Consider the following 25,854-nt stretch of genomic DNA (forward strand, 5'->3'; position numbering starts at 1 on the left):
TAACATGTTACTTATCTGATGAGCACAGAGGTCCACCTAGGTCAGCCAACCAGTTGGTGCATTTGTGTGCAGAGTTTGCATGTTCTCTTCTGTGCATTTTCCTTAGCTAATCGTGCTTTCTTCCACATTTGAAAAACATGCATGGGTTAGGCCATTTAGCATTTCTAAATTGGCAATAGCTGTGAATGTGAGCAGGAATGGTCGTCTGTAACTCTATCAGCCCTCCAATAGATAGGTGGCTTGTCCTTTTACCTTCTGATGGCTGGGATACAATGGATGAACTGGGCATATACAAATGTCACATAAATGTGTGAGATTTAGCCATATAGACTATTTTGTATCTGCAGTAGCTGGCATGTTGACAGTAAAAAAATACATATCTTCTATATACTTGTCATTTTCCAGGACAAAAACGGTGCTGGTTGTTTAGGTACCTATATTAAGTCCCCCCATATAATAGTTGCTTTTCAGTTGGTATTACAGATTGAGTAGGAGGTGGCATCTCAATTCCACGTCTCCCTTACAATATTTTGGTTTCACTTCAGGGGTGGCTGTCATGTTGCCCAACTTCAAACAATCTATGGCGTATACCTGCCAGTGCCTGAAGTCTGTGAGCCCAGCAAATCTGATACTGAGATTTGTTGACTGTCAGCCTTACACAGAGCTCTTTAAGTAGTTATGCAAACACCTTTTAACCATGCTGAAGCTGAATACACAAAGATCCCAGGCCGGACGTTAATATCAGACAACCGTTAACTACCTAGAGACACAGGACATTGAATTGTATGATTAACTGAATGTATTTCTTCAAACACATCTCCTGAAGCACATCCTCACCTCACAAAGTGTAAGTACACAGATATTGTCAGCTTTGGAGATAACAGTATCAGGCACCTGACACCTCCAGTGCTCGATCCCTCCATCCAACATTCCTGTGTGTCCCTTTCTCTGTTAGTATCATCTAAGAGCAGCTGGTGGCAGACGGTGTCCCATTGAGATGTGTATCCATCTGGTGGAGCCATTTGACAGCAGACAGCTAGTGAGGCACACGTACGCTCAGCCAGTTTGTACCAATTTAATGCTGCATGGTCTCATATGTGAGTCCCAGCGGTGACCCTGTGACCTGCACACAGCAGAGCAGGCGGGGTTGTAAATAGCTTGGTGCACATAAGTGATGAGGTTATCAATTAGAGGGAGGCTTGCTTGCATTTGTCCCTGTTATGATGCTGTGTTGTCAAAAGGGCTTCTGGGAAAAGGGAATCTAGGTATGAATTTGTAATTTTCACTTCATTTAAAGACCCAGAAGCTTGTTTCCTATTATGGGATGTTTTATTGTGAGCAGATGTTTTCCACTGCAGAGAAGGTTTGAGGATTTGCACGATAAATTACCCAGACAAGGCTACAAGTGATGATGTCCCATTATCTAGAGAAAGATAAAACGGTGCCATCAAACATTATATTTGCTTTCTGAGCTCATCCTCATGCACTCAGAGACCACATATTCAGGTTTGCTGTGGTATATTTCGTATATTTCTGTTTATACGTGGTGACCCACCGATAATGGCGTGTGTACTATGGTGGGTCACTCAGTATTCCTCTCAGCAGCTGGCCAGATGAAGTGAGCCAAAGGGTCCTGGGAAGTGAGGAGACAGAAAAACAGCCCAGGCCAGGGATCTTATACTCTCGCCGCATCCTTACCCTCAGAGGCCATGTATTATTCACAGAGGAAGACAAAGGATGTACCTCAGCTTGAGGCTTGGCAAGAAGAAAGAGGGAAAATGATGAAGGGAGGGACAGTAGCAGGCAGAGATGTGATGATGGCAGCAGTTGGGGGATGAGAACTTGTGAGAAAGAGATAAACTGATGCAAAGTGATGATATAAATTTAGTCAGGAGATCAAAAATGAGATGAAGATTGCTTGCTAGTATAAAAAGCTGTGCATCTACAGCAGCAAACACTTGAGCATTTGATATCACTGATTAGCACTCCTTCAGTCAGAGGGGAGGAACTAATCAGTGAAATCACCTGCTGTTGTGTGTGGCTTAAACAAAATCGCGCATAAACATGATTTCAGTGGCACGGGGTTGGAGCCTGAGGAGCTAGACAGGAAACGCTCTTTTGATTGTGGGAACTTTTCGGAAGCAGCCTTAGACTGCAAAAAAAAATCTATATTTTTTCACTGACAATCCATCTTTTGACTGCTTATATGAAAGAAAAAAAAAATCCCATAGCAGCATATACATCCTTGATTCCTCTACTCACATCCTGACCTCATGTTTTAGATTCAAGATCAGAGAGACAAGAAAGAGACATCGGGGGGAGAAGCGGTGGCAACAGGCATATCATAAAATTTGGAGCTGTAATTTTAAAGCGATGTAAGCTAAAAAAAAAAAAAAAGACTTGGTTTAAAGTGCCTTCATTTGTCAGTTCATTCATGATGAATAACAGTGTTGATGTAAACGTTGAGATTTCAGACCACTTTGAATTCATTTCTGAAAATAGGACCTATTTAATGCATCATGGGTAAAAAAAACAAACCTATGCATCCTCAGCTATAGATGCTCCAGCAAGTCTCCTCATTCCTCGCTCCGCTCTCCTCTCGGTGCATTTTAAGAAGCGAGAAATTCTTCAACAGGGCATACTATTCCAATTTGCATGGGACAAGAGGCAGGGTACACCCTGGGCAGGGCTAACACAGAGACAGACAACTATTCACATTCATATTCACGCCTATGAGCAATTTAGAATCACGAATTAACCTAAGCCCCACTTACTTCATGTCGTTGAAGCTGGAGCGATGAGAGAAAACCCACGCAGGCGCGGGGAGAACATGCAAACTCCACACAGTGAGGATTATGTGACAGTTTGCTTTAAAAGTCCCCTAAAGTTACCACTAAAGTAATTATGTTAGGGAATAATTTCTGTAACGTGTGGATCTAAATAAACAGTGACACACCTGCAATTCACATTCTGGGTTTCACCCTTATTCCATGACTGGTCTGCAGTTATTAAACTGAACAGTTAAGACGCAGATTATTGAAATCAGCAGGTACGGAGTAACCTGCCAGTATTTTATTTCTCTACTGTCCAGGCATTAAGAGAAAGGAAATCACTTTCTGTTTATAAAACAACAGATTTTCTTTTAATGCCCGCACAGTAGATAATTACTTAAAATATGTGTGTGTGTGTGCTTGCTTTCACAATAAATACATTTATGTCTTTAAACTTATGTGGTAATGATTTTTTGATGGTAAAAGCTGTGCACAGCGCATTTAGATTCTGACAGCGTTCCATCCATGTGTCTTCCGTCTTGCACCAAAGACCGCCCACACTAGCTTACCCATTCCCACTGTGTCATCTCTTCCTCCTCAGGCTAACCAACAGTAGAGGTCAGTGAGGATTTCACACTGTCTCACACACATACCTTACATGCCTCTTTTTTCTTTTGTTTTGCATTTGCACGGCTCTGCTAATCATATGCGCCAAACACCAGTCAAATAAAATTTGCATAGAAAACCCTCTCGTGCTGCCCCTCGCCTGACTGTTCATGTACCTAATTAATCAAATTCATCAGAAAAGGTATGTCTGCGTAATCAAAACACGTGTTTTGTATCTGCCAGCACCATCATTATCCTGACACCAGAGCTCAGCAACGTGTGAAGGGTGAGACAAGACGATGAAACTTTAATTCTGGTTTTCCTCCTTGTTTCATTATCCTCAGTTATTGTGAAACATGACATTTTCCCAAGGCTGACACTAAAGCCACAGATTCCTCAGTATGTTTGGACCCCACATTTTTGACAGACCGAGTCCAGAAATGAAAGTTTGATTGTTTCGCCGTAGCTGTAAACATAATTAGTAAACACCTTATTAAGTCGTGCATTCGTATTCGCTGGATGCGTAAAACACAGATGCATTTCTCCTGACATTTTAGCAAATCCATACAACTTAGAAGTAACACGGCTGAATATCATGAATAATTTTGCATATATATTGAGCAAATCTTTAATTTAAAAAAAAAAAAAAATTTGCTCATCACTATGCTGCCCTGTCCTGGAAGGGCAACTTTAATGACTAGTTGGGTGCTAATCAATACTAGTAGCACTGCGAGTTAATGTTTTAGATTTAACATTCAAAGCTCATTCCGCTGATGTCCAAAAGAAAGGTCTTAGTATACGGAAGCTTTTTGGTCAAGGCTTCCTCCAGGGGTGTCTGCAGCCATGCCTGCTGCTTTTGTCCTTCTCTATAATGTGACTTTGCTCAAAGACTTCTACAACTCCAGACTGATCAACTTCTCCACTGCATACACCAGACATCCCTCCGTCTCTCCACACCCTTTGTGTCAGTCGTCCTCCCCTTTCGTCAAGCTCCAAAGCCCGTACACATGACAGTATAGACTACAGCACCAGTCTGTTGGAACCAAAGGCTGAGCAGAGCGATGAGGGGAAGGGGAGGAGACATGTGACAAAACGAGATGGATAGAGAGGAGGAGAGAAAAAGAGTCAGTCCTTCCCAGAACCTGTCAGCCTTTTTATTACCATGATGTCTGTGCTTTTATCACCGTACCCGCCAACAAAAATCTCTTAAAGCCAATGGGCCGGCAGCTATGCTGAGACCTTGTTGAATGCGAGCGGGCCTGAACAGTCGATTGATCCGTTAGGCATTTGAGCTTCACTTGTGTGGGATGTAGGGAAGGGCACTGGAAAATGTGTAGAGGACAGGCAGCGGCAGTGGTCAGTGAGACTCATTTGTTCAAGGAGAGATTTGTGGACAGGCAGAAGATTAGAAGACACCGCTGGTACATGGCTCACCTTACACTGTGAAGAGCTGTGCAGCAGACACAGACTAATGCTGTGTCGTAGTAAAAAAAATGTCCCCTTGGACTAAAAGGAAAGGAAGGCAGAATGAGATAAGAATCAAACAAAGATCATATATACATTGAAATGCGAGCTTTAATTCATTTTAATCTACATAACTTAACATAACGGAATAAAACCAAATTATTGGAATGCAAATGTATTTGCATAGATATAATTACATATCTTTGGTGGCCATTCAATGTAATGAGCGATTCATAAGCTTCTCTATTTCAAGTCAGGAGACTTTCTTGCATGGACCTGGCCTCCATTATCCACCCATATTTAAGATACACAGCTAAGAGCATCACAACTCACTGAAGAATTGCTAAATACTTCCAGACAAGCCAGTGTAAGGCTTATTGAATTATTGATATTAATACTGATTAAGAGAAGCTAACTCAATTAAAAAATGCCTGAGCACAACAGGAAGTGGTATTCATTCATGCATCCTTTATGTATCTATCTATCTCTATATGGAGTTGTGTTAAGATATGGAACAATTTCTTAAGCATGTGGAACCACATGCATGATGACACACCTGCAGTTCACATTCTGGGTTTCACAGTTGTTCTACTGTTGGTCTGCATTTATTAAACTGAACAGTTCATTTACAATCATGTGATAAATGTAAGTCTCCAACAACTTCTGCTGGAACTGTTTGGCTCTTGTGTTTCACTGTCTTTACAGCTCATTTCTCACTTTGTTGTTTTGAGCTGGGCAGAAAGTATAACAGTACAGCTAGTTTTCGATGAGTTTTGCTAAATAAAAGCTTTCTGCTATGGCTCCAAACAACAATGATGATAGTGCTCAAAGTGACTCAAAACATTAAAGTTGCGGTCCAGAAAACTTAATAAAAAGAGCATGCTATAAAGGCTGCAGATTTAACTTGTACTTAGACACAACTGTAGCGAGAGGCAGCCTTGGGGATAAAATTCCTGTTTTCGGTCATAATATGTATGAATGACGGGAGATTTTTAAGGCTTTCTGTGCACTCTTGCTCTCTCTGATTACATTAGTGGGGACACAGCCACCTCAGCTGTCATTGCATCTGGCATGCAGTAAGTAGGCATTAGGTTTCATAAAAGGGTGACATGACACACCTCTTTGTACAGATAGAGACTGGCACTTTGAGTCGGCCTGGTTTGCGTCTAGGCTCACACACACATACAGGCTTCAGCTCCCACAAAAAGCAGCCAGTAGATACTATTACACATCATCCCCACCGCTGCCGTCTTGTCATCATTCCCTATGAATATTTAATTTCCCCCCACCCCCGTGCCCCCTCTCTCTGGCCTTCTCATCAAACGTCTGGTATTAATGTGCCACAGACGGCGTGCTGCGCCGCTCTCCCTCCGCTGCTCTGCGATGACTTGTGTCCTGGCCAATGCACTATGACTGGTATAGGTGACTCAGGCTGGGCAGTGAGCCACTGGAGTGTGGGACGACATGAATGGAGAGAGTTATGTGAAGTGACAGCGTGATGCAAATATGCAGGCGAAGGCCCAGGAAATTTGTATAAATTCACTTACTGTAAAAACGAAAACCTCATTGGAAAAAAGGTTTTCTATAATAAGAACGGAGCTGTTTAACTGTGGAAATTTACAGATCATCTGGTTTATAAAGTTCACACTACTCCACAGTCTGCTGTTGTCATTAGTATAAGACCTCACGGGTCACTGAAATGCAACCGGGAGCTGCAATAACACTGTTTAAGATGCACAGGCAGTGTTTTCTAAGCATAAGTATTGACAGCGTGTGATATATGCAATGGAACGACCCATAAAATCACACTAGAATGTCAGCAGACTGTAAGATAAGGATCCCTGCTTGCAGAGGTACCTGAGGGAAAAACAATTTTCTCAAGAAATATATAGAAGTAACAGTAACTCATGTCTATAGAAGACTGCCATGTGCATTGAAGTTGAGTGACAATGCTATGTGATTAAACTGATGACACCGGTGTGTGTTGTTGTTGCAGCTTTTATTCCCCAGGTTGTTCCAGACAGACGCTGAGCTGAGTGGCTCACACTAATTGGCTGCATCTCAATCTCATCAATTCAAAACGCCAGCAGAGGAGCCCCAGTATGGCGTCTCAGCCGCTGTCAGAACGTTGTGCATTGAGTGACAAGACACCGGCACTCCTTTTCAATGAAGTGGATGGAGTAAATGGAGGTAGTCCATCCAGGATTCACATAAGCGTTGTTGTCACATGAACAGTGTGTAGGTGGGAGAGGAGACAGCCTAACAATTGTCACAGATATAAAAAAAATAAATAAATAATGATGGTCAAAAAGCTCTCTATTTAAAGCACAAAGTGATGAAGAGGAAAAGGGCAGAAAAGTAATTTTGCTGTGGCGCATACATCACTTGTCATCAACTATGCATTCTACCTGTATAAAGGTTCTTTTGGGCTAACTTTTGAATAAATGCCTTCCAGCTTACCCATATACACCATGTTATATACTGCATGCTGTAGCCATTGTTGCTGCCATTTATGTGATTAATTAAGCTTCATAAAACCTCATTAATTTGACTCTGTTAGCATCCTCCAGGGCTGAACAGCAAAGCCAATCAGAAGTGTTCAGTAGCCACTAGAGGCTGGTCCAAAGGCGAGTACATCCCTACAGACTCCTGTGTTAAAATGCCCAAAATTATGTTATTAAAAAGCATGTTAATAGCCTGGGTAGTGAACTGCATAACGAACTTTTTTTTTTTTTTTATAGTTCATCCATTTGGATACTGGAGCTGATAGCATGTTTGCTTTGATTGACAGGCATCTCAGCAGTGGCAGCTGTAGCTGAATACCGTCCATCAGGTTTTACCTTTGCTAATTGGAGTCAATGAACTGGTCTTGACAATGTTTTTACTATTAGTGCTATTAGGAGCTTTTTTAAATGAAGACATGCAGTATTGTGCAAAAGTCTTCCATTACTTCTCATTTCCTTATATTTTGCTTCCAAGAAGACAGACTTTTAAAGTGGTCGTTTGAAGGTTTTCTTTGGAAATTGACTGTTTTCTCAATCTTTCAGTCCAGTCCTTGTACATGACCATTTTCAGTGGTGTGTTTGTTTGGCAAGCCATTTAACACTTAAAAGGCACCTAACTCAAGGGGTGAACCAGCATGTTGCCTACACATAACAGATGACTTAGTAAAGAACTCATTTTGAATCATATCTTAAGGCATTTTGAGATTTTAAGCAAAAAAAAAAAAAACAACATATAATTTGGTCCCACGTCTTTAGTCATAGCCAGAGACAACAGTTCGACAGGTCTAAAATAGTATTTTTGACTCAAAGAGCTATTAGCAAAAGCTTGGCATATTTTGTGTGCAATGTGTTCTTAAAAAATCTGAGGAAAATCAACAAAAGGGGAAGGACAAGAGAAAAAGTCACAACCCTAAAAGAAACCTTTCAGTTGATGTATGTGTTTGCTGAAGCCTCATCAGAAATGGTCTCAGTGGAAGGGTGTCTGTCAAGCAGCTATTCTTCAGGACGGAAACCAGGGACATGAGGCTGAGGAATGCCAATTACACAAAAACTGTACTGAAAATCAGTGGCAAGAGGTTTTACGGGGTGATGCAGCCAAATGTGACATTTTTGGTTTAAATTATTGTCAGTATGTATGGAGGTCAGGAGAGAGGGACAACAGCGAATCTGTACAGCCTGTTAACACGGTGGAGCCTCTGCCATGGTTTGGGGCCGGCGTTTTCAGCCAATGGTGGTGATATCAAAACTGATGTAACATCACTGTCAACATAGTAAAAGCATACCTGGACAGACAAACACACTGAGAACACTATCAGTCATGGATTGGCCTTCCCAAAGTGCAGAACTCAGCATAACTGAGGCAGTGCAGGTTCTTTACTGGGAACGTTTTCATACCAAATACTGATTTTCAAGGTTTTGGAAGTTTTTTGGCTTTGTGTTGGCTGAAGAATTTTGCGCAGCACCATACTATATCTCGCTGTGCGGTCCAAGGCGTTTATGCTCCATTTTTGTATTTTATTGATCTGCTAATTGCACTAATTTTCATGGTTAGCAGCTTGCTAAGCAATCTTGTTGGTGTTAGCTGATAACTTAGTCCAGAGTTTTCTGTAAATATGGTAAATTGTGTCTGAGAATTTTCTGAGAAAAACCAAACACATGCCAGAATACTAAACAAATGGGTGATGTAGAAAGCTACATGAATAACTCGTAAAAATAGTGCATTCAATTAATTTTAGTGTTTCTGTAAGCCATGCCAGCACACCAACAGGCAATTAACCCAAGCCTTGCAAGTGCTGCACCTTAGAGGTTGAAGAGGCATGGTTAATGTAATCTGTTCCACCTGATGTTTCCTCTAATGCAGGTCAAAATGCCAGATGTGAGGTCATAAACCTGATCAATAATGTGGTTTGTCTATTATTAGTTGGCAAAGACTAGTCAAAAAATACGAACTAGTGATCAATTTAGCTTGTTTTTCCATCAGTTAATGCTTAAAAACTGTCCAGTGCTCCGGCTTTGTCTGATGCTATGTACAAAGACAGGGTGGGGTGAAGTTCTCAAGACAGCGCAGAGCACATTTGTTATTCATGCGTAAGCTTCCTTTTCACACTAAAACAATAGGACTTCAGTTGAAACATATTCCTATTAGGCAGCTCTGCTGTTATTTAAGCCGTTTAACCTCGCTTCCCAAAACATCAACTTGTGCAGGCTGTTCTCTAATGTACCCTAAGGCAGCGGTCCCCAAACTTTTTTGCGCCACGGACCGGTTTATGCCCGACAATATTTTCACAGACCGGCCTTTAAGGTGTCGCGGATAAATACAACAAAATAAAACTAGTACCGGTACCGAAAAAAAGAAGATTCATTCATAACACACAAGAAAAGACCCAGGAAAACCGAGTAAACGATAAAAACAATAACAAAATAACGCTGAAAACTGATAAAAACCATGAAAACCATACATTTCACACCTGAGCCTCAACTCTCGCGGCCCGGTACCAAACGACTCACGGACCGGTACCGGTCCGAGGCCCGGGGGTTGGGGACCACTGCCCTAAGGCACTTTATAACACGTACTGCTCAGGTGAAGGGGAGTAATGAGATAAGTCAGACTCAGACTTATTGATTTTCTGAGTCGACTTCTTGTGATCCAGAACTGATATAATAGGAGTTTTGTACTGTAACATTTAAAGGATGAGGAGTTACAGTTCTTGCCTGTTATATTATCCTATAGCATTACACTGCCCCCTACAGGTAAAGCCATAAAAAAGGTAATCTTATTCCAGTCAAACTTTATTTATTATCTGAAAAAATTAACAGATTCTGAACGAATGACAATTACACCCCACCTCCCTCATCTTCCGTCTCCCACCCCAACCAAAGTAATCAACTTCTGAATGTGGACTAATTGGAATATCTTTCAACTCAGTAAATAGTCAGTGGCCTTTTCATCTTTCTGTGAAAAGGCAGCCACCGCTAAGTTCAGATGAATTCAATACAGAAAAAAAAGAGCTGGGGTACATAGATTTCACAGTGCATTAAACTGCTCTGCAGTAAGACAATGAGCTTATGAAATCACAATCCTGCCTCATCAAGTTTATCTAAAGGTCATGAACGACCCTTTGTAGATATTCATTTTCAATTCAGTACATGGATCTTCTGAAATTTAATTTAGCTTGTCACACATATGGAATATAAATGAGAAAAAAACGAAATCAACCACACTTCTGAAAAAACATGTCATAGCATTCAAACTAGGTTATCGTTCACATCTGATTAAACATATGTTAATAAATTAATCAACTCTTAGTTAGCCCTATCACTCCCTACCCCGCCACCGCAGCACATCCTTCAAAGAAAACAAAAACGCAGTATTCAAACCAAAATTTCCCACATCCTGTACCTGAGCTAACGGAGGAGTCAAAAAGTCTAACATCACACTTAACGCCTAATAAAATGCCACCAGGAGTGAATGCATTACAGTATTTCATTGGTGATTGACATTGTGTGATGTGATTTGACTAACAACCATATTAGCTCGTTAACATCTTTGGTTGTCTTTCACTTGTAACTGGAAGTTACAGAGTCCCTTGTTTGTGATGGGATTATAAGGCTCAGTTCAGTCTTAGATCAAGTCCATGGGGACACATCAAGTTAAAAACATTTTAAGCTTGTGAAAAGACCAGCACATAGTTTGGAAACCTTAAATATCCTTAAGCCAGCGGTTCTCAAACTATGGGGCGGGCCCCCCTGGTGGGGCATAAATCCACTGCAGGAGGGTTGCGGATGACCCAGGGAAAAATACAAAGTTAAATTAAGCTTTATGACTATAATTTATGTATGTAAAATAATCAACTTTGCTGATGTTGAGAAAGTGTGTGTGTAGCATCTAAATGGAGGCATGCCAGGAAAAAAAGTTTGAGAACTGCTGCTTTAAGCTAACACTTCATCAAATTAAAGCCACGTTTTAATGACTTGGCCCCAGTGCTGATAGGCATACAATGTCTCACAGTCCCAAACATTGTTAGGACTATTAAAATAAGCATTGTACTCATTAAAAAAAGCAAACAAAAAACCCACAAAACGCTGTTGTTGACCTGGATAAATTACAAATATAAAAAATGGCTCATATTCTATTACAAATATCAACAATTTTATTAGCCTAAGATTAATTGTGGACAAAAAACAGTCTGTAAAATGTCAGCTATCGGTCCAGTGAATCAAAGTGGCAGATGAGGTGGAGGTGGTGGTAAAGGGTGTTGAGTGGTTCATGTTGGGCTTCACCTGGGCCCTGTTTCAAACGCACCTTAGCAAGCTAAAAAGTTCACTAGCACACACAGCACTTGGTTGGTAACAATGAAGAAGTGTAACCCTGGCAACCCATTGCTTTCCGATGCTGGGGTCACGGATGCTAGCGGGCAATTTAGTGTACGAAGATGTGGCTTAATGTGCACCTCATGTTCGCCTGGCTTTCTGTCTCTTGGCCTGACGTTTGGCTTCATCCATAGCAGCACTTTCGCTGCTGGCTTGAGCCATGCTCCTCACTCCCTGGATGCGGCTCCCCAACTGTAACAAAAGGGGAATCACCTGCAAACAGGTCAGGAAAAGGCATTAAATGAAGCTTACTGGATCAAAAACTTTAACTATAAAAACCAACCGTGCGATAACTATTAGAATTACAGGGTATTAATACATTATAGGCTTGGCCTGGACAAGGCTCACTTTTAGTGACATTTATTCCTCACATTTAGAAATTGAAAAATCAAACAAAAGCTTGCTTGAATAGTCTGCCTTGATTAGATGCAACTTGTTCTGTACCTTCTCATAATTGTAGGCCGCTAAGAGGAGAAGTAGAGTGAGCGGCAAAGCTACGTAAGACCCCTGAGCGACATCCTGGTCAGGCACTTTACGCTGTGGGAAAGTGCACACACATTTATATAGAAACATACTGTTCTGTAACAAATAAGACAAAACAAATATTCTTTGTAGGAAAAATATATACTTAAAAACATCTGTATCTTACAGTGGGGTGGAAGGTAAGAGTGACATGTTTGTAGTAGCCAGTGGAAGTGAAGGAGACTTGAGGCAGGGTGAAATCATACTGGGAACGGGACAGTGTGGAGTATAGCATCAGTATGTAGCTCTAGAAAAGAGAAGAGAAAGGTGACTATGCATAAACAGCAGTGTATTCTGGGTCATGTTTTGCGTAGAGCCAACTATGAATTACGTAAAATACGCAATTCAGGACTAAGTAAATGATATTTTAGTAGTGCTGTCAGCATTAACGTGAACTGACCGACGTTAACGCGTCAAAATTGGCAAATCCCTGTTAACGAGTTAACGCAGATTAGTGTGAGGGGTCACTCGGCGTTAATGCAGCTTAAGCACGTTAATGTTGCGTTAACACTGACAGCACTATATATTAGTAATACTGGCTTAAAAACCATCAAGTTGCTTTGCATGTTTCACAGTTGAAAAATAATCCTACTTTTATCTTATACTCGGCCTCATTGAACTGAGGGCCTGCACCACCTTCAGAAAGGTGTTTTACCTCCTTTCTCTTTAAAACCGCTCTCCCTTTAAGCCAGGTTTCTTCTGATTGGCTACTACTGCTAAACAGAAGGTTTGAACAGCATGTGGGTGGTAAATTTGCGCATATGAAGAGCGCTGTCCCTGACATAACCATGATAGGGATGTCTTCTCACACTGACATTGTACATGTCTAATAGTAGGAAAGAATTGTCTTAGTGGTCTGAAACATGAACCTTTTGGCTTACTGGGATTACTAAACGTACACCGACCTCATTACTCAAACCAGTAAAAGCATAACAGGAGCTCTTTAAGACTGAATTACCTTGGTTGTATACCGCAGAACTGGTCTAAAAATGATACATGTCTGTGAAGAGCTTTACTTGTTGCAAGTAAGGAAAGTATAACTAAGAAATGGTCCTTGCAAGATATACCGACCTTGTCATTATGGTGGGAAATTACGCTAGAGATTTATAGGATGGAGGAGGTAACAGCTCATGTCAATGACAGGGTGGGTTGGTTCCATTTGTGTTGGGATATGTGGGTCCTATATGCCAATACCCATAAGCCGAATCTTCTTTTCAAAGCTTGAAACCACCAACCTAGCCAACTGGTCACTCCCGACTGTTTTTTTTTTTTTCCTTTTCTCTTTTCTCTTTTTTCTTTCTCTTTCGTTTTGTTTTTCCCTTGTAAATTGTGTTGATTAATGCACCTTCGTGAAGTAATAGTCTAGAAATAAAGAATTTAAAAAAAAAAAAGACTGAATTACCTCGCCATCTCTGTCCAAAGGAGGGAAGTGAAAGAAAAGGGACTGTCCCAGAGAGACGCTGTTGATTGGATTGTCCAGATTGTCACTCTTATACAATTTCACCTGGGGGGGGGAAAGTGTAAAGGTAAAGCAAAATGATTACAGGTCTAACTTATCTACAGCTAATGTAAAAGCTTTGTAGAGACTTAAAAGTTTCAAAAGAAAGACAAAAATGCCGAGTTTTAAACGCCCTACTGATAGTGTTGGAAGGTGTTCAGGAGACGTGATGATGTTTCCACTGAGGTCAAATTGATTGATCTGCCTGAAGGCGATAATGTTGACCCCTTCAATGTCACTACTGCCAACCTGAAAGGGAATATAGAGCTCATTATATAGATGTAACAATGAAACTTGTGAAGAAAATACCCAATGTGAACCACGGATAAAGTTTTCTGTTCAAGTCACACGGTGTGATAATAACAGAGAATTAAAGGGAATTAAGACATTTCCAGCCTTGCGAGGGAGATTAGGAGCGCAGCACTTTTCAGACAAGCTAAAATTATGAAGTGAGAGGTTTAAACTTTGGCAATGGGATTATCGCTGCTTTTGTTCTGAATATTGAAAGGACCCATGTGATGAGGGTGCCGATAAGTCATAATCACAGGGTTCCCACAGTTATTTTAACAATTCAATTACTAAAGTTTTCCATAGCCTCCTTAATAGTTTTCATAAGTGTTAAAGCAGTGCGAGTACGACTTGAAAATGTGTGCAAAATTCTTGAACTTTCATTTAGTAGCAGCTTTGCCTTCAAGAGTAATCCAAGTCAACTCTGACCCACAGCTTTTAAGTCATAAACAAAATACTTCCTAAACATAGATAACTGCAACATTAGCTACTACAAAAAGTCTAAAAATGTAGCCAAACATGTAAAACTAACTAGTTATGCTTAAGCATGTGTGCCTTCATGACACTCAAGTGACCCCTCTCATATTTAAAGCTCTAAGAAACGTGGTATAAATTGTAATTTCTCAACCCCATTAAAAGCCAAAGATGCTGAACATCTGCACCGGACAAACTTGAAGCAAGCTGCTGCCTACCTCTATAGCTCTGTGTTGTGGCAAGGCCCTCTCTATGTGGTCGTTGCCTTCAGCTCGCAGTTGAATGAGATATTTGCAACCCGGCTGCAAGAAAAACATTAAATGAGTTAGAGGTATAATCACATACACTCCATTACGACTGAGCAAATCATATACTGCTTACAAATCACACTTTGCAAAACCACCAGTTTCCCTAGTAATCCAAGACAACACCTAGAGGCCATGATCTGTTTCAATTCTCAAGTCTGGTCTTATTTTAACAGCTTATCCCGTCCTCACCAGCAGACCCCTGAGTCTGAATCGGCCCTCCTCATCAGTGACCGTGTCCTCGCTGTAGAGGCTACAGTCTCCCTGACCCACGGCCTCCACAGCCACGTCCCACTCTGCGTCCCCGTTGAGAGACTGCACCATTCCGTAGCAGCTGAGGACAAGTGTACAAGACTGCAATGAGCACATGTGCAAGCTGCAGTACCCACCAGCAGATGAGTATAGGTATATAAGATATTCCTATGCTTGCAAGCTAACAGTGGACAATGTACACTCATTTACCTGTATGCAGTTTTGATTCCAGTTATATCAATACTGAGGTTTTCACCCTCCTCCACTGTAATCATTTGAGATGCCGGCTCAAAGCGGAACTCCTTCATCATGGGCTTGAAGTAGTACTGACCAGGACTCTGAGGAAGAAAAGGTGGGAAGCAGAAAATACAGGATGGACAGGTGAACCAAGACACAGGGCAAAGCATCCCTAGAATTACCATCAACCACCAACAATGTTTGGCAGTCTGACATACTACTAAAAGAGGTTTCTTACCAAGTTATTAAAAGTGAGGATGCCAGTGTCTTGAGTCAAAAGGTTGGAGCGAAACTGACCCCCGCTCAGAGAAAGAAGCACGCCGGCGAGAGGCTGACCGTCCTCCGATTTGATCTACAGCACAGACAGAATACTTGTTAATTTTACTGCTAGACAGGGACCGAATCAATTAAACCCCTTTAATCTTTTCACAATAAAAGATCACACGGACAAAATATAATCAAAGCCCGCGGCTCGAGTGAGCGCCAAATTGTGGGTGTAATCAGGCTGACAGGTAAGCTTAATTTCAGAGAAGATGTACAAGTGAAAAATAAACATGGGCCCAAAGCTCTGTCAATGCTGAGCAGAAGATTTCAAAGCAATTCATCACACAGTGTGAAAAGGAAACTAATACTGATCGTTTGTGTCAGGATCTCACGGTCGCAGTAGGTAATTGCAGATCCTTTTAACAAAGGGCAGCACAAAGGCAGTGTACTGACAGCACGCGGCAAAACACAAAAATGATCCGACTTCTAATTACATTTTTCCAAAACATACAGTAACCAGTACTTTTCATTATGCCACTTCTTTATCTCATGTCCAACCACCATAATCAGTGAGGGTTAGTAGCTGTGAACAAACAGCTGGACAAATATAAAAAGTACCTAAACGTCTGATGATTACTGGGAGGTAATACATGCACGTGAGGATGGCTGCATATACCTTGAAGGTGACGCCAGCCAAAGCAAAGGCCTTAAAATCTCCCTGGGTGCCCTCCACGGGACTCAGCACGAAACCTTCTTTACTTGCACTGATGTCGTACTGCCGGTCACTGTGGAGCGGACCCACACTGAAGAAAAGCGGGGGGAAAGTTAAGTGAAGGTCGGAATTTCTTCAAGATACTTGTTTATTACTGTCAAAAGATTTTACCTTATTACCTTCATGTTTAGCTTATTTGAATTGCACAGTAATGCCTGTACATAGCGTGTCAGCAAATTCTTTAGCTGGAACAAAGTGATCACATGAGGAAGTTGCTCAAGTTTAGACAACACCCACATGTATTGTTTTAACCCACTACAAGATCGTTAATCAACTTGTCCATCTTTGTCTTGCAAGGCTGCATCCTGTGCAGCCTCGTATGCAATCACCAGATAAGAAGTTGTTTTTTCCTAACTTGTACTCCACCCATGAGTAAAGCAGTATATAATAAAGTTTGAGCAGATGCTTGGTGCGCATTTCTGCACTGACTCTGTAGTTGACAGATCGTGCACAGAAATCGTCCATGTACATGAAGTAACTCTGGGCCCGTGATTCTTTGCTTTCCTGAGGTTTTTCTCCTAACAATTACTAAATGCAACGTGATTTGAACACAAGCCAATCTATAAAGCCTATTATAACGTCAATACTAAAACAATGGAAAAAAAATACATACATACAATTAGTGCTGTCAGCGTTAATCTCATTAAAATGACGCCATAACCGCCAGCTGCTCGGCGTCAATGTGCCTCGTTAACGCCGTGCAGCCTCACGCACGGGGCGATCCGCGTTAACTCGCTAATGGAGATTTGCCGCGTTAATGCGGTTATGGCGTTAACGTCATTTTAACGAGATTAACGCTGACAGCACTACATACAATACAAGCTTTACTCATGTGAAAGAAAAAAAGGCATGTTTCTTTGCTTTAAGGACACAAAGTCTACTTGCAGCCCTGTGGCGGTCCCCGTGACCCCAATTTTACAGACTAAGATGCTTACAACAGCATCAAGATTGCAGATCACAGGCTTGATAGCCCTGCTTTTCTGCATACTGATTCAGCGCCAATGTCTCTAATGCCACCTGTGCTTTCGCTCTTATGACGAGTCAAAAATATCTGCTGTAAAAATGCTAGCCTGGTTGATGCTTCGTAAGTTTCCAGGGTTTTTTTTTTTTTTCTTCAAATAAAGAAAAGAGGAAAAAACAGGTGAACACAAAAGTCATTGAAATTCATCCTCTGGGCACCATGAACATCTGTGGCTCTGTGGTAATGAATCCAACAGTTGTTGGGTTATTTCAGTCAGTAACAAAATGATGATGGCTGCGCCCACAGCCATGAATCTCAACTTTTTTCCTTTTTTAACTTTATCTTTTTGGTCCTAAATAGAAAAGAATTCACACCTCACTCCAGGCCAAAAAACTTATTCTTTAAAAAAAAAGCATTTATGAACTACCCTGTTAGTATAATGACTTGCTAAGGCAATAACATTTATAGCAGAACCCGAAGGCAGCATTAGCCAAATGAAAAATTCTTGAATATCCTCTCTCTCATTTTCACACACCCTATTTTTATCATTGTGTTCTCATACCTGTATGCTCCCATCTCATTAGTGGCCACAGTAATGAGTGGTGTAGCAGCGCCTCTCTCAGTGATAGATATTTCCACACCTTGTAGCTCTGGTGACACCTTGCCTTCTAAGAAAAGACCTGCACGACCAGTGATGTCCACCAGCCGACCTGGACACGACTCTGTCAACAGCAAAGATACGGTTTATTTAGAATAACCTGCGTGGGTTGTATCAGAGTCCGTTTTAAGGTTTCCAATAGACTTTCTTTTTGTGTGAATTTACCTCCGGTGATAGTTGCCTCTACTTCAGGAGGGTAGAACAACAGCTCCTTCGAGGAGGGAGTCACTGTGATCTTCTCACCAGCCCTGCATATTTACACAGAAAGAAAAAAATCACTAACAGCGACGAACAACAGTTCTAGACTCAAGTGAGCCTCTGATTTGTGATGGTTATTATTAGCAGATGTCAGAGCTCCACTCTTAAGTTCTCTCAAGTCCTGTAAATTTTCTACAGAGATATAAAGCTGGAATTTCCAAGTTAACACTAAAGTGAAGAGAAGCTTTTGCCGTCAGCCCTACGTGGTATTTTAAAGAGCAAAAACTGACCTGGCCCAGTAGGAGAACTCATAGTGGAAAGGGCCTGTCAGTTCATCAGCCTTCTCTTGGATAGGAGGACTATCATCTCTGGCACCTCCTTCCTCTTCAGCTGCACGACGTTCTCGCTCCTGACGGCGCAGCTCGATCTCCTGCAGTTGCTGCTCCTGCCTCTGCTCCTCCAGGCTCCGCAGCGGACCCAGCACGAGTGCCGGCTCGCTCTCGATGGACGACCTGACCAGGGGGATGAGGATTTAAAAATAAATAAAAACGCTAAAGCTGGTCATTACCAAACACGCAAATGCACGGCAGCATTTGAGCATATGAGACTACTCATGCAGAGTCATAATTACTTGATCGTGACTGTGACGTCTAGAGTCTTGTCGGTGGTGATGAGTCCTGTCATGTGATGCCGCACTGCAGTCAGGGTCAGGATGCTGGGGGCTGAACTGTTACACACAGGTCAACAGCAGTCATTAGAATGCTTTGGCTGCATTAACCCAGAAATAAAAAGACACGGCGTTGCATTACTTACGTATCGTAGGTGTAGAAGTCCTGCTCAAATTGGTGGCAGGAGCGAGGGGTGACTTTGTAAACACCTGGACAAGCCATTTTTAGCTGATTAATGATTACGTTCCAGTGTTATATTTAGATAAGTCTGACATAGACTCTTTGACTGTGCACGGGGGAACAGTTGGTACAGTCTGATATTTTTTGATTATGCTAATTTCTCCTATGTTGAGCTAATGAGAGGTCAGAAGAAAGAAACTCACCAGGCTTGGAGAGGCAGAAGCGGTTGACTCCCTTAGAGAGGTTGTACACGCCAACGTTTTCAGGTTTGCTGCCATCTTGGAAGAACTCCTGTGCAGCACCACACATTCAATAATACATATGGAAGTGTAAGCATCTGATCTAACAGGCAGCATGTAATGCAAGTGGAGTGAGCTGCTGATTACTAACCAAAGTGATGGCATGGGAAAGGGAGCAGCGCAGAATGTAGCCAATCTGTCTGAACTCCACCCCCAAGACGTCCGATTCCAGAACCTCCACCTCCACTGACTTATGTTTCCAGCACCACTCCTCGTGAGAAATACTTACTACAAGTGGTAAAGATTAGAGAGTGAGAAATACATTTTAAATGACAGGGGGAAAAAGAAATATGTAAATTAAACTATTATAGGTGGAAAAATATCACAAGTTCCGTTCAGGATCTTTGAATAAAAAGAATTTAAAAAAAATGATTGCACACATATTATATATAAAAACTGTCCCAGCAACACTATAAACTGAATAAACATGCAGTGTGTGCAGATCAAAGTTTGTGTGGAATGAACAGATGGATCCACATTACCAGAAGGTGGGGAAACACTAGTTGAGTAATGGCATGCCTGCTGAAAGCTGCTGCTATCAACCAGTGATTGAAAGGCTGATGATGACCTGCTCATTTCTCTATTTAAGAATAACTACTATAACTTTCAAATAGAAGTGTGCATAGATTGAGGGGTTTATATTGTACAGAATGCTTGACTCAGTTGTTCCAGTGAAAATCTGAATGCATGCAGAGTTTACATTTAAATGAAAAAAAAACCTAGAAGTATATTTAAAACCTTTGTATTTCCCAGGCAAAACGCTGTCAAAAGAGAAGCTGAGGATGTCGCTGCTCCCAGACAGAGCCACTGCCCTCCTCTCCCCCTGCCTACTCGCTGGCTGCAGGGTTACAGAGAGGTCATCACAGGAAGCTAGAGGACAACCAGAGAACACAAGGTTGGCTTGCGTGAAAACATTTCTTTATGGATTAAAGCTGCATCTTTGGTAAACTTTGTCTTCTCAAAACGATTGTAAAGTGTAAGTTAATAAGACTTTACCCAGACAGTACACCTTTCCAGAAACAGAAGCCATGAACTGGGTGAAAACTAGGTCTGTGAGTGGTTGATCCACAAGGGAGATGTCCAGGGCCTGAGGCTGCAGAGCCAGGCCTGCTTTCACCTCTGCTTCAGGTAGAGATACCTGAACACACAAACAAATTTCCTTTTGCTTAAAACCATATTTTTTAATCAAAAAGCTACATGAACACTAAGCTTAACTGCTTTGCTTTGATAACACAGATGAATCTGTATTTCTGAAGAAAAAAAAGTTAAAGATTTGGGTTTTTTGCTTTCCAATGACAAATGAGTTTTTCAGATGTTGATTTGTTGCAACTGTTAAGCCGTAAATGAGCAAATATCATAGAATATGGGTAAAAAGCACCATCTGCGCTTTAGACAACATGACATCTGTTCGTCTTTTAGGAGGCTCACCAATTAAAACTGAAAATTTAGTATGCGTGACACATGTCAGTTTCTTGTATATATTTAATACTATTTGAATTCGCTTTCAAACTGATTAAATAAGAGGTTATAAAAATTAAGATATGGATATGTCATATAAATATAAAATGCTGCTCGAGTCTTACATGGACACTGTAGTCTCCGGGTTTGGCCTGAAAGCAGAAGGCCCCCTGATGGTCAGATTCAACAGTCCGAATGAAAGCCTTGTCTGTGCTCTTGTGCGTCAGAGTGACCTTGTAGCGACCTTGCTGCTTCATGCCTTCAGGCAGGCGGCTGATGGAGATCTGGCCACAAACACTGAACCTGTGTTGGACCAAAACGAGGAAGTCATGACAACATGAAGAACTACACTGCAGCTAAATTTATGTAATAAGCTTTTAATTCTTATAACGTACCCTGCTGTGACGATATCAGGAAGTTGAGGCGTATTAGGAGCGATCTTCACTGTGACTGGCTCGAAGAACATGAGCTCTTTGTTGACACGGATGGTGTAGGTACCAGCTGTCATGTTCTCCAACCGGAAAGAGCCATCTTCTTTGCTGACAACTGTGAGGACAGAGTAGTAAAGCAAGCTACAGTTTAAAGTGTGACAGAGAACCACTTCAAAAACTATAGTTCGATATTCTACTGAAAACATGAGTCTTCTTTTGTGATTACCCTTGATCTGGTTGTTTAGGTAGACTGTAGCATCGGGCACACCTTCCCCATCAGGACTGTTGAGAACCCGGCCAGTCACAGAGAAGCCCATCACACGGAAGATGGGCTACACATAAAGAGACACAATGTCAAACTTGAATATTTTGCACAAAACTTGTTTCCTTTTGAAACCTGCTGATACACATTAATAATAACCATTTTAAAAAATTAAGATATAACAGTTCTCTTTACCTCTAGTTTCAAGCTGTTGTGTTCCACCTTGAAATTCATCCTAGAAGGAGCAACATCAAAAGTGATCCTTTCTCCTCTGTAGAAAGGTATCTGAAGTGAAGGATTTCACAGAAGCACATTTAGATGGAAAAACGATTACATCTCTAAGATAGAGGAGATAGAATTTCATTGTTCGCAAATAAAAATGATGCTTTCATAAAACCCATCATTCATACCACCTTGTCTCTTGTAGTTATATCGGTAAAAAAAAGTTCATACACATGTAATTCCTGCACTGGATTCGGCTTCCCTAGCTAAATGTGGGGTGGATTAGAAAACAGGAAACATAAAACATGTTGTAGTTGTCATTACAATATATTGTAACACAAACCTATGAAAGTCTTTGTTTGGTTAATTTAAGTAAATCACCCAAACCTCTTTAAATGGCGTTAGAGCTGTTTAAAGAGTTCAAATAGTACTGTTGACGTCCAATTTTTGTGTGTGTGTCATCAAGTTTATAAAAGCAAGATTTAAATTTGCGCTGTTTTTGAAATACTGAGAGGAGTAATGGAATAACGAGTACCTGCTGTGAGTGGTTGGATAAGGAGCTGTGAGTTTCATCACCTCTAACTCCTCAGCAAGATAACAACTGACTTTACCGTGTCTCGCTCCAACTCTCCTGTTTACTTTCTATTCAGGTTCCAGTGTATTCAATTAGGAGTGAAGCAGCTTTGACTGATAGGTGGACACCTATGCAGGTGGCTATTCTGGCAGCTGTCTGCTAAGCTTGACCTCAGCCAAGCCAAGTCACTGAACATGAACTCAATCATTTTTGTGCTCTTGGTGCTTTTCAGAGATTACTAAGGCTGTATTTGTGGTCCAGTTTTTGGATCAAATTGTAGTACTCTATTTGTTTGTTATGCAGCGCTAATTAGCGTGTATCTATGACTGTCTAATGCCCTGTTCGAGTTAATGAATGTAACTTGCTGGCGCTATTTGATAATTAAACACTCCACCCTCTCATCCAGAAATAGGAAACATGGAAGCAGCCAAATAGAGGCTTCAACATAGGAATTCACAAAGCAGAAAATGATGTAGCTAATCTTATGGCACGAAGGGAAAAGACTTCCTTATTAAATCAAAGTAGCTGCACTGTGTACATATACATCATTTGGTCTTCTGTTGCATTTCTGACACAATAGCTCAAATTGACAGCAGTCTTCTGTTGGCTTTTGCGACAATAACTCACCACAGTGTACTCGCCGCTGGCTAATGAAGGAAAGACAAAGACACCATCATCTCTGGACAGAGCGCTGCACAGGTAGGCCAGCGTGCTGTCCCCAGAATCTGCACCCTCCACTGGGGAAGTATTACAGCCACTTATGTCCTGGAAATGACAAACATTGAAATTGAACCAATGGAGCAACGCAAAATTCAGCATATTCCAGAAATTACAAGACGTGGAAAATGTGTTAAGTTAAAGTAAAGTGTTAAAGTGTGATAATTTACATATAATGTAGAACGGATATGAAAAGTTGACATTTCTGTGCAAAAATGGAAATTATGGCGGTTTACCTCTCTCTTGACTGTGGCTGAGTAAAGTAGGAAGATGACCTCTTTCATGGGCTCTCCATCACTGCGGACCTCCCCCGAGACATCGTAGCCTCCAACCACCAGATGGTCAACGGCCGGGGCATTTGCATTGGAGACGTGCACTGAGGTAGTACTCTGTATGAAGATGGCAGAGGTCGCCCATAAGTTGCATTATGAGATGGAATAATGGCCCTGTCAGGTTCACTGTGATTACTGCTGGAGCTCATTAGTTATAACCTTGCTCACCTGACAAGGAACTGTATCAGCTAAGCAAGTAGGTGAATAATGAAGTTTTCTACCCTCAAGCGATACAGAATCAAACAGACCTCTGAGATCATGCATTCTCTACAGTATTAATGACAGTACTTTAATTGGAAACTGGGACGCTGTCGTACTGAGTATGATGGTAGGTGGGTATGGGGGGGAAATAATGTGGGAGAGCTTATTCGCATCATCAATTACAAATCTGACAGTGCATTTTTGTACACAGAGATTTTAAATCTTTCACTAAAAGTTTACCACACTCTTTTTTCATCTAATTTCTAATAACATCAGATATGAACCAAGTTACACTTTGTGTCATTTATTTTACATCTTGCAAAGTCCAGCTTTCTTCAACAGTCCAAAGACATGCATGATAAGTCATTAATTCTAAATGGGGTTTTGGTGGATGTAAGATGTAAAAAACTGACATGAGGCACTCATAACACAACACGTTTTTAATGCAACGTGCAGTTGCAATATCGATTGCCTTATAACAACGTGAACAAACCTGTTCGAGAGTCCAGGAAGGATGAGAAGCTGTGATGTCATACTTTCCTGGTAGTACTTTAAAGAAGGTATATCTGTAAGCAAAAAACCACAAAAAAAGAAAGAAAGAAAGAAAGAAAGAGGCTTCATTCAAACATCTGTATAATGCAGAAACAAACATAAACACAGATGAACACAAAGGTGTGAGTAACTTACTTTCCTCCAGGCTGTGTGGTGACACTCTGGAGCTTCTCCCCTGTTCCGGCTCGGCTGAGTTTGACTTCCACGCCAGCTGGGCCCATGAGATGGCCCTTACTCAGAACCTGAGCAAAACACAATATATTTGAGGAAACTAGACACTAATCACCACTTGATACTACTATTTATTTTATCAATAACCTCTGTTGCATTGGTTAAAGAAGCTTTAAAGCGCTCCAAAGTTTTCTTGCATTTAGATTTTTTTTAAAATCACACATTTTGCAAAAGAGACGGTCTTAACTCTTAAACTTTCTGTCTACATACTATAACAATCTAAATTTCTTTTCAAGAAGACCATTCTCACCGTTCCTGACACTGAGAATCCCGTAAAAACAAAATTGATGTCTTCTTCTTTCGTACAAATGTCACTGACTCCATCCACATGCAGGTCGACACTGGTAGGCTCTGATGACAGTTAAAAGTCCAAAAGAAAAAGAGACCAGAGAATATGGGACAATGCACAATGGCTTTTATATGATAATTTGTGAATTATGGGGATGTTTCTGTGAGAGTCTTACCAAAGCTCCACCCAAGCGGAGGCTCGATCTTCAAAACGAAATCTCCCTGCATTAAAGTGACAGCTTGATTATATTCACCATCAGTGAAAGAATTAGTTAGAGCTAATCAAATCCGTTGCTGGCATACCTTGTCATAGAGAGGGATCATGAAGTAACCATTGATTGGAGCACAATCCGTTTGATATTTCAGTGATCCTTGTTTGGTATATAGTTTAATCTGAGAATTAAGAACACACAGTGATCATTAATCATAATGAAAGTTATTATAGTGTTCATACTATAATAACTAAACTGAGCGATTTATGTTAGCTAGCAACAAAGAAACAATCTAGTCTGTTGGATTTAGTTCATTTCAATATCTTAATTAACCAAATTGCTAATCCCATGTAGCCCGTGAAAAAGAAGGGATTAGGACGGGAGCACTTACTCATCAACGCCTGCAGGTTTTAGGATTAGCAGTGAATGCCTTGTGTGATATATGGATATTAATGCTGAGTTACCATCAGCTATCTAGTAAGTAGCTAAATCAATGTCAAACAAGACCAAACTCACAAATGTTTGCGAGCAATCAGAAACAGATTAAACACAAATACACTGCTTTTGTATTCATTTCATTCAAACTGTCATTGAAACGAAAAACTCCGCCCAACCTTTAGCTTTCTACCACAAACCAGCTAGCTGCTGGTTAGCTGCTAGCACGCTAGCCGGGACATTTGCACTCTCACCTCGATCAGAGAGTAATTGATTTCAACGTCGGATTTCACGAATCCACCGCATGCCACAACTATATCATCAGAGGATACGGCCAAGAACTGAGAGTAGATGACACCGAACAAAATCCAAAGGGATCCCATTTCTGCCCGGATCGTAATTCTGAGCATGTTGACTGGTTGAGCCAAGCAACCGCACGCTGCCTCCGGTTCCGTACCAGCTGAGGGGCTGTCAATGAACTGTCACAGGCGGCGTCTGCAGCGACCTCTGGCGGATAGGAGGTGCCATTTTCTCCGTCGCTCACGGCCGCTTGTAACGTTTTAAGTTGTATCACTGCCCTCTTCTGGTTAAAGTTACAAACGTCTATGTTTTTACCGAACCCTAACATCCCTGATCCATTTTCTAAC

The 25,854-nt window shown here is 41.2% G+C and overlaps 1 protein-coding gene across 2 annotated transcripts; it reads right to left on the bottom strand.

The window, feature by feature from the left end:
- Positions 1-9,777: 9,777 nt before the first annotated feature.
- On the bottom strand, positions 9,778-25,684 carry nomo (nodal modulator). 2 transcript variants are annotated; one of them, XM_085164136.1, is made up of 31 exons: positions 25,462-25,683; positions 24,864-24,953; positions 24,737-24,782; positions 24,523-24,623; positions 24,177-24,283; positions 23,983-24,055; positions 23,193-23,345; positions 22,867-23,004; positions 21,639-21,728; positions 21,408-21,513; positions 21,146-21,296; positions 20,876-21,053; positions 20,289-20,430; positions 20,031-20,162; positions 19,384-19,520; positions 19,197-19,284; positions 18,959-19,022; positions 18,777-18,872; positions 18,436-18,657; positions 18,113-18,195; positions 17,852-18,011; positions 16,233-16,359; positions 15,531-15,644; positions 15,266-15,393; positions 14,996-15,137; positions 14,717-14,800; positions 13,875-13,985; positions 13,641-13,742; positions 12,366-12,485; positions 12,161-12,253; positions 9,778-11,929 (listed from the first exon to the last, which is right to left on the bottom strand). In XM_085164136.1, the coding sequence occupies exons 1-31, from the start codon at positions 25,615-25,617 to the stop codon at positions 11,798-11,800; spliced, it is 3,666 nt and encodes a 1,221-aa protein (XP_085020262.1). In that variant the 5' UTR covers positions 25,618-25,683; the 3' UTR covers positions 9,778-11,797. The 2 variants fall into 2 exon arrangements, with proteins under 2 accessions (XP_085020262.1, XP_085020263.1); XM_085164137.1 differs by lacking the exons at positions 9,778-11,929; positions 12,161-12,253; positions 12,366-12,485 and adding an exon at positions 12,521-13,196 and having other exon boundaries at positions 25,462-25,684.
- Positions 25,685-25,854: the final 170 nt, after the last annotated feature.

Source organism: Neolamprologus multifasciatus, chromosome 6 (assembly GCF_963576455.1).
Source record: "Neolamprologus multifasciatus chromosome 6, fNeoMul1.2, whole genome shotgun sequence".
NCBI classification, from domain to species: domain Eukaryota; kingdom Metazoa; phylum Chordata; class Actinopteri; order Cichliformes; family Cichlidae; genus Neolamprologus; species Neolamprologus multifasciatus.

Excerpts from the sequence above, each read along its gene's own strand:
- nomo (XM_085164136.1), bottom strand. The coding sequence starts at position 25,617 with ATGCTCAGAATTACGATCCGGGCAGAAATGGGATCCCTTTGGATTTTG. Across the intron at positions 18,196-18,435 it reads GAGTTCTCCTACTGGGCCAG|GGCTGGTGAGAAGATCACAG; the intron begins GTCAGTTTTTGC and ends GTAAATATGCAG. Across the intron at positions 16,360-17,851 it reads AATGAGATGGGAGCATACAG|TGTGGGTCCGCTCCACAGTG; the intron begins GTATGAGAACAC and ends GCTTTTCTTCAG.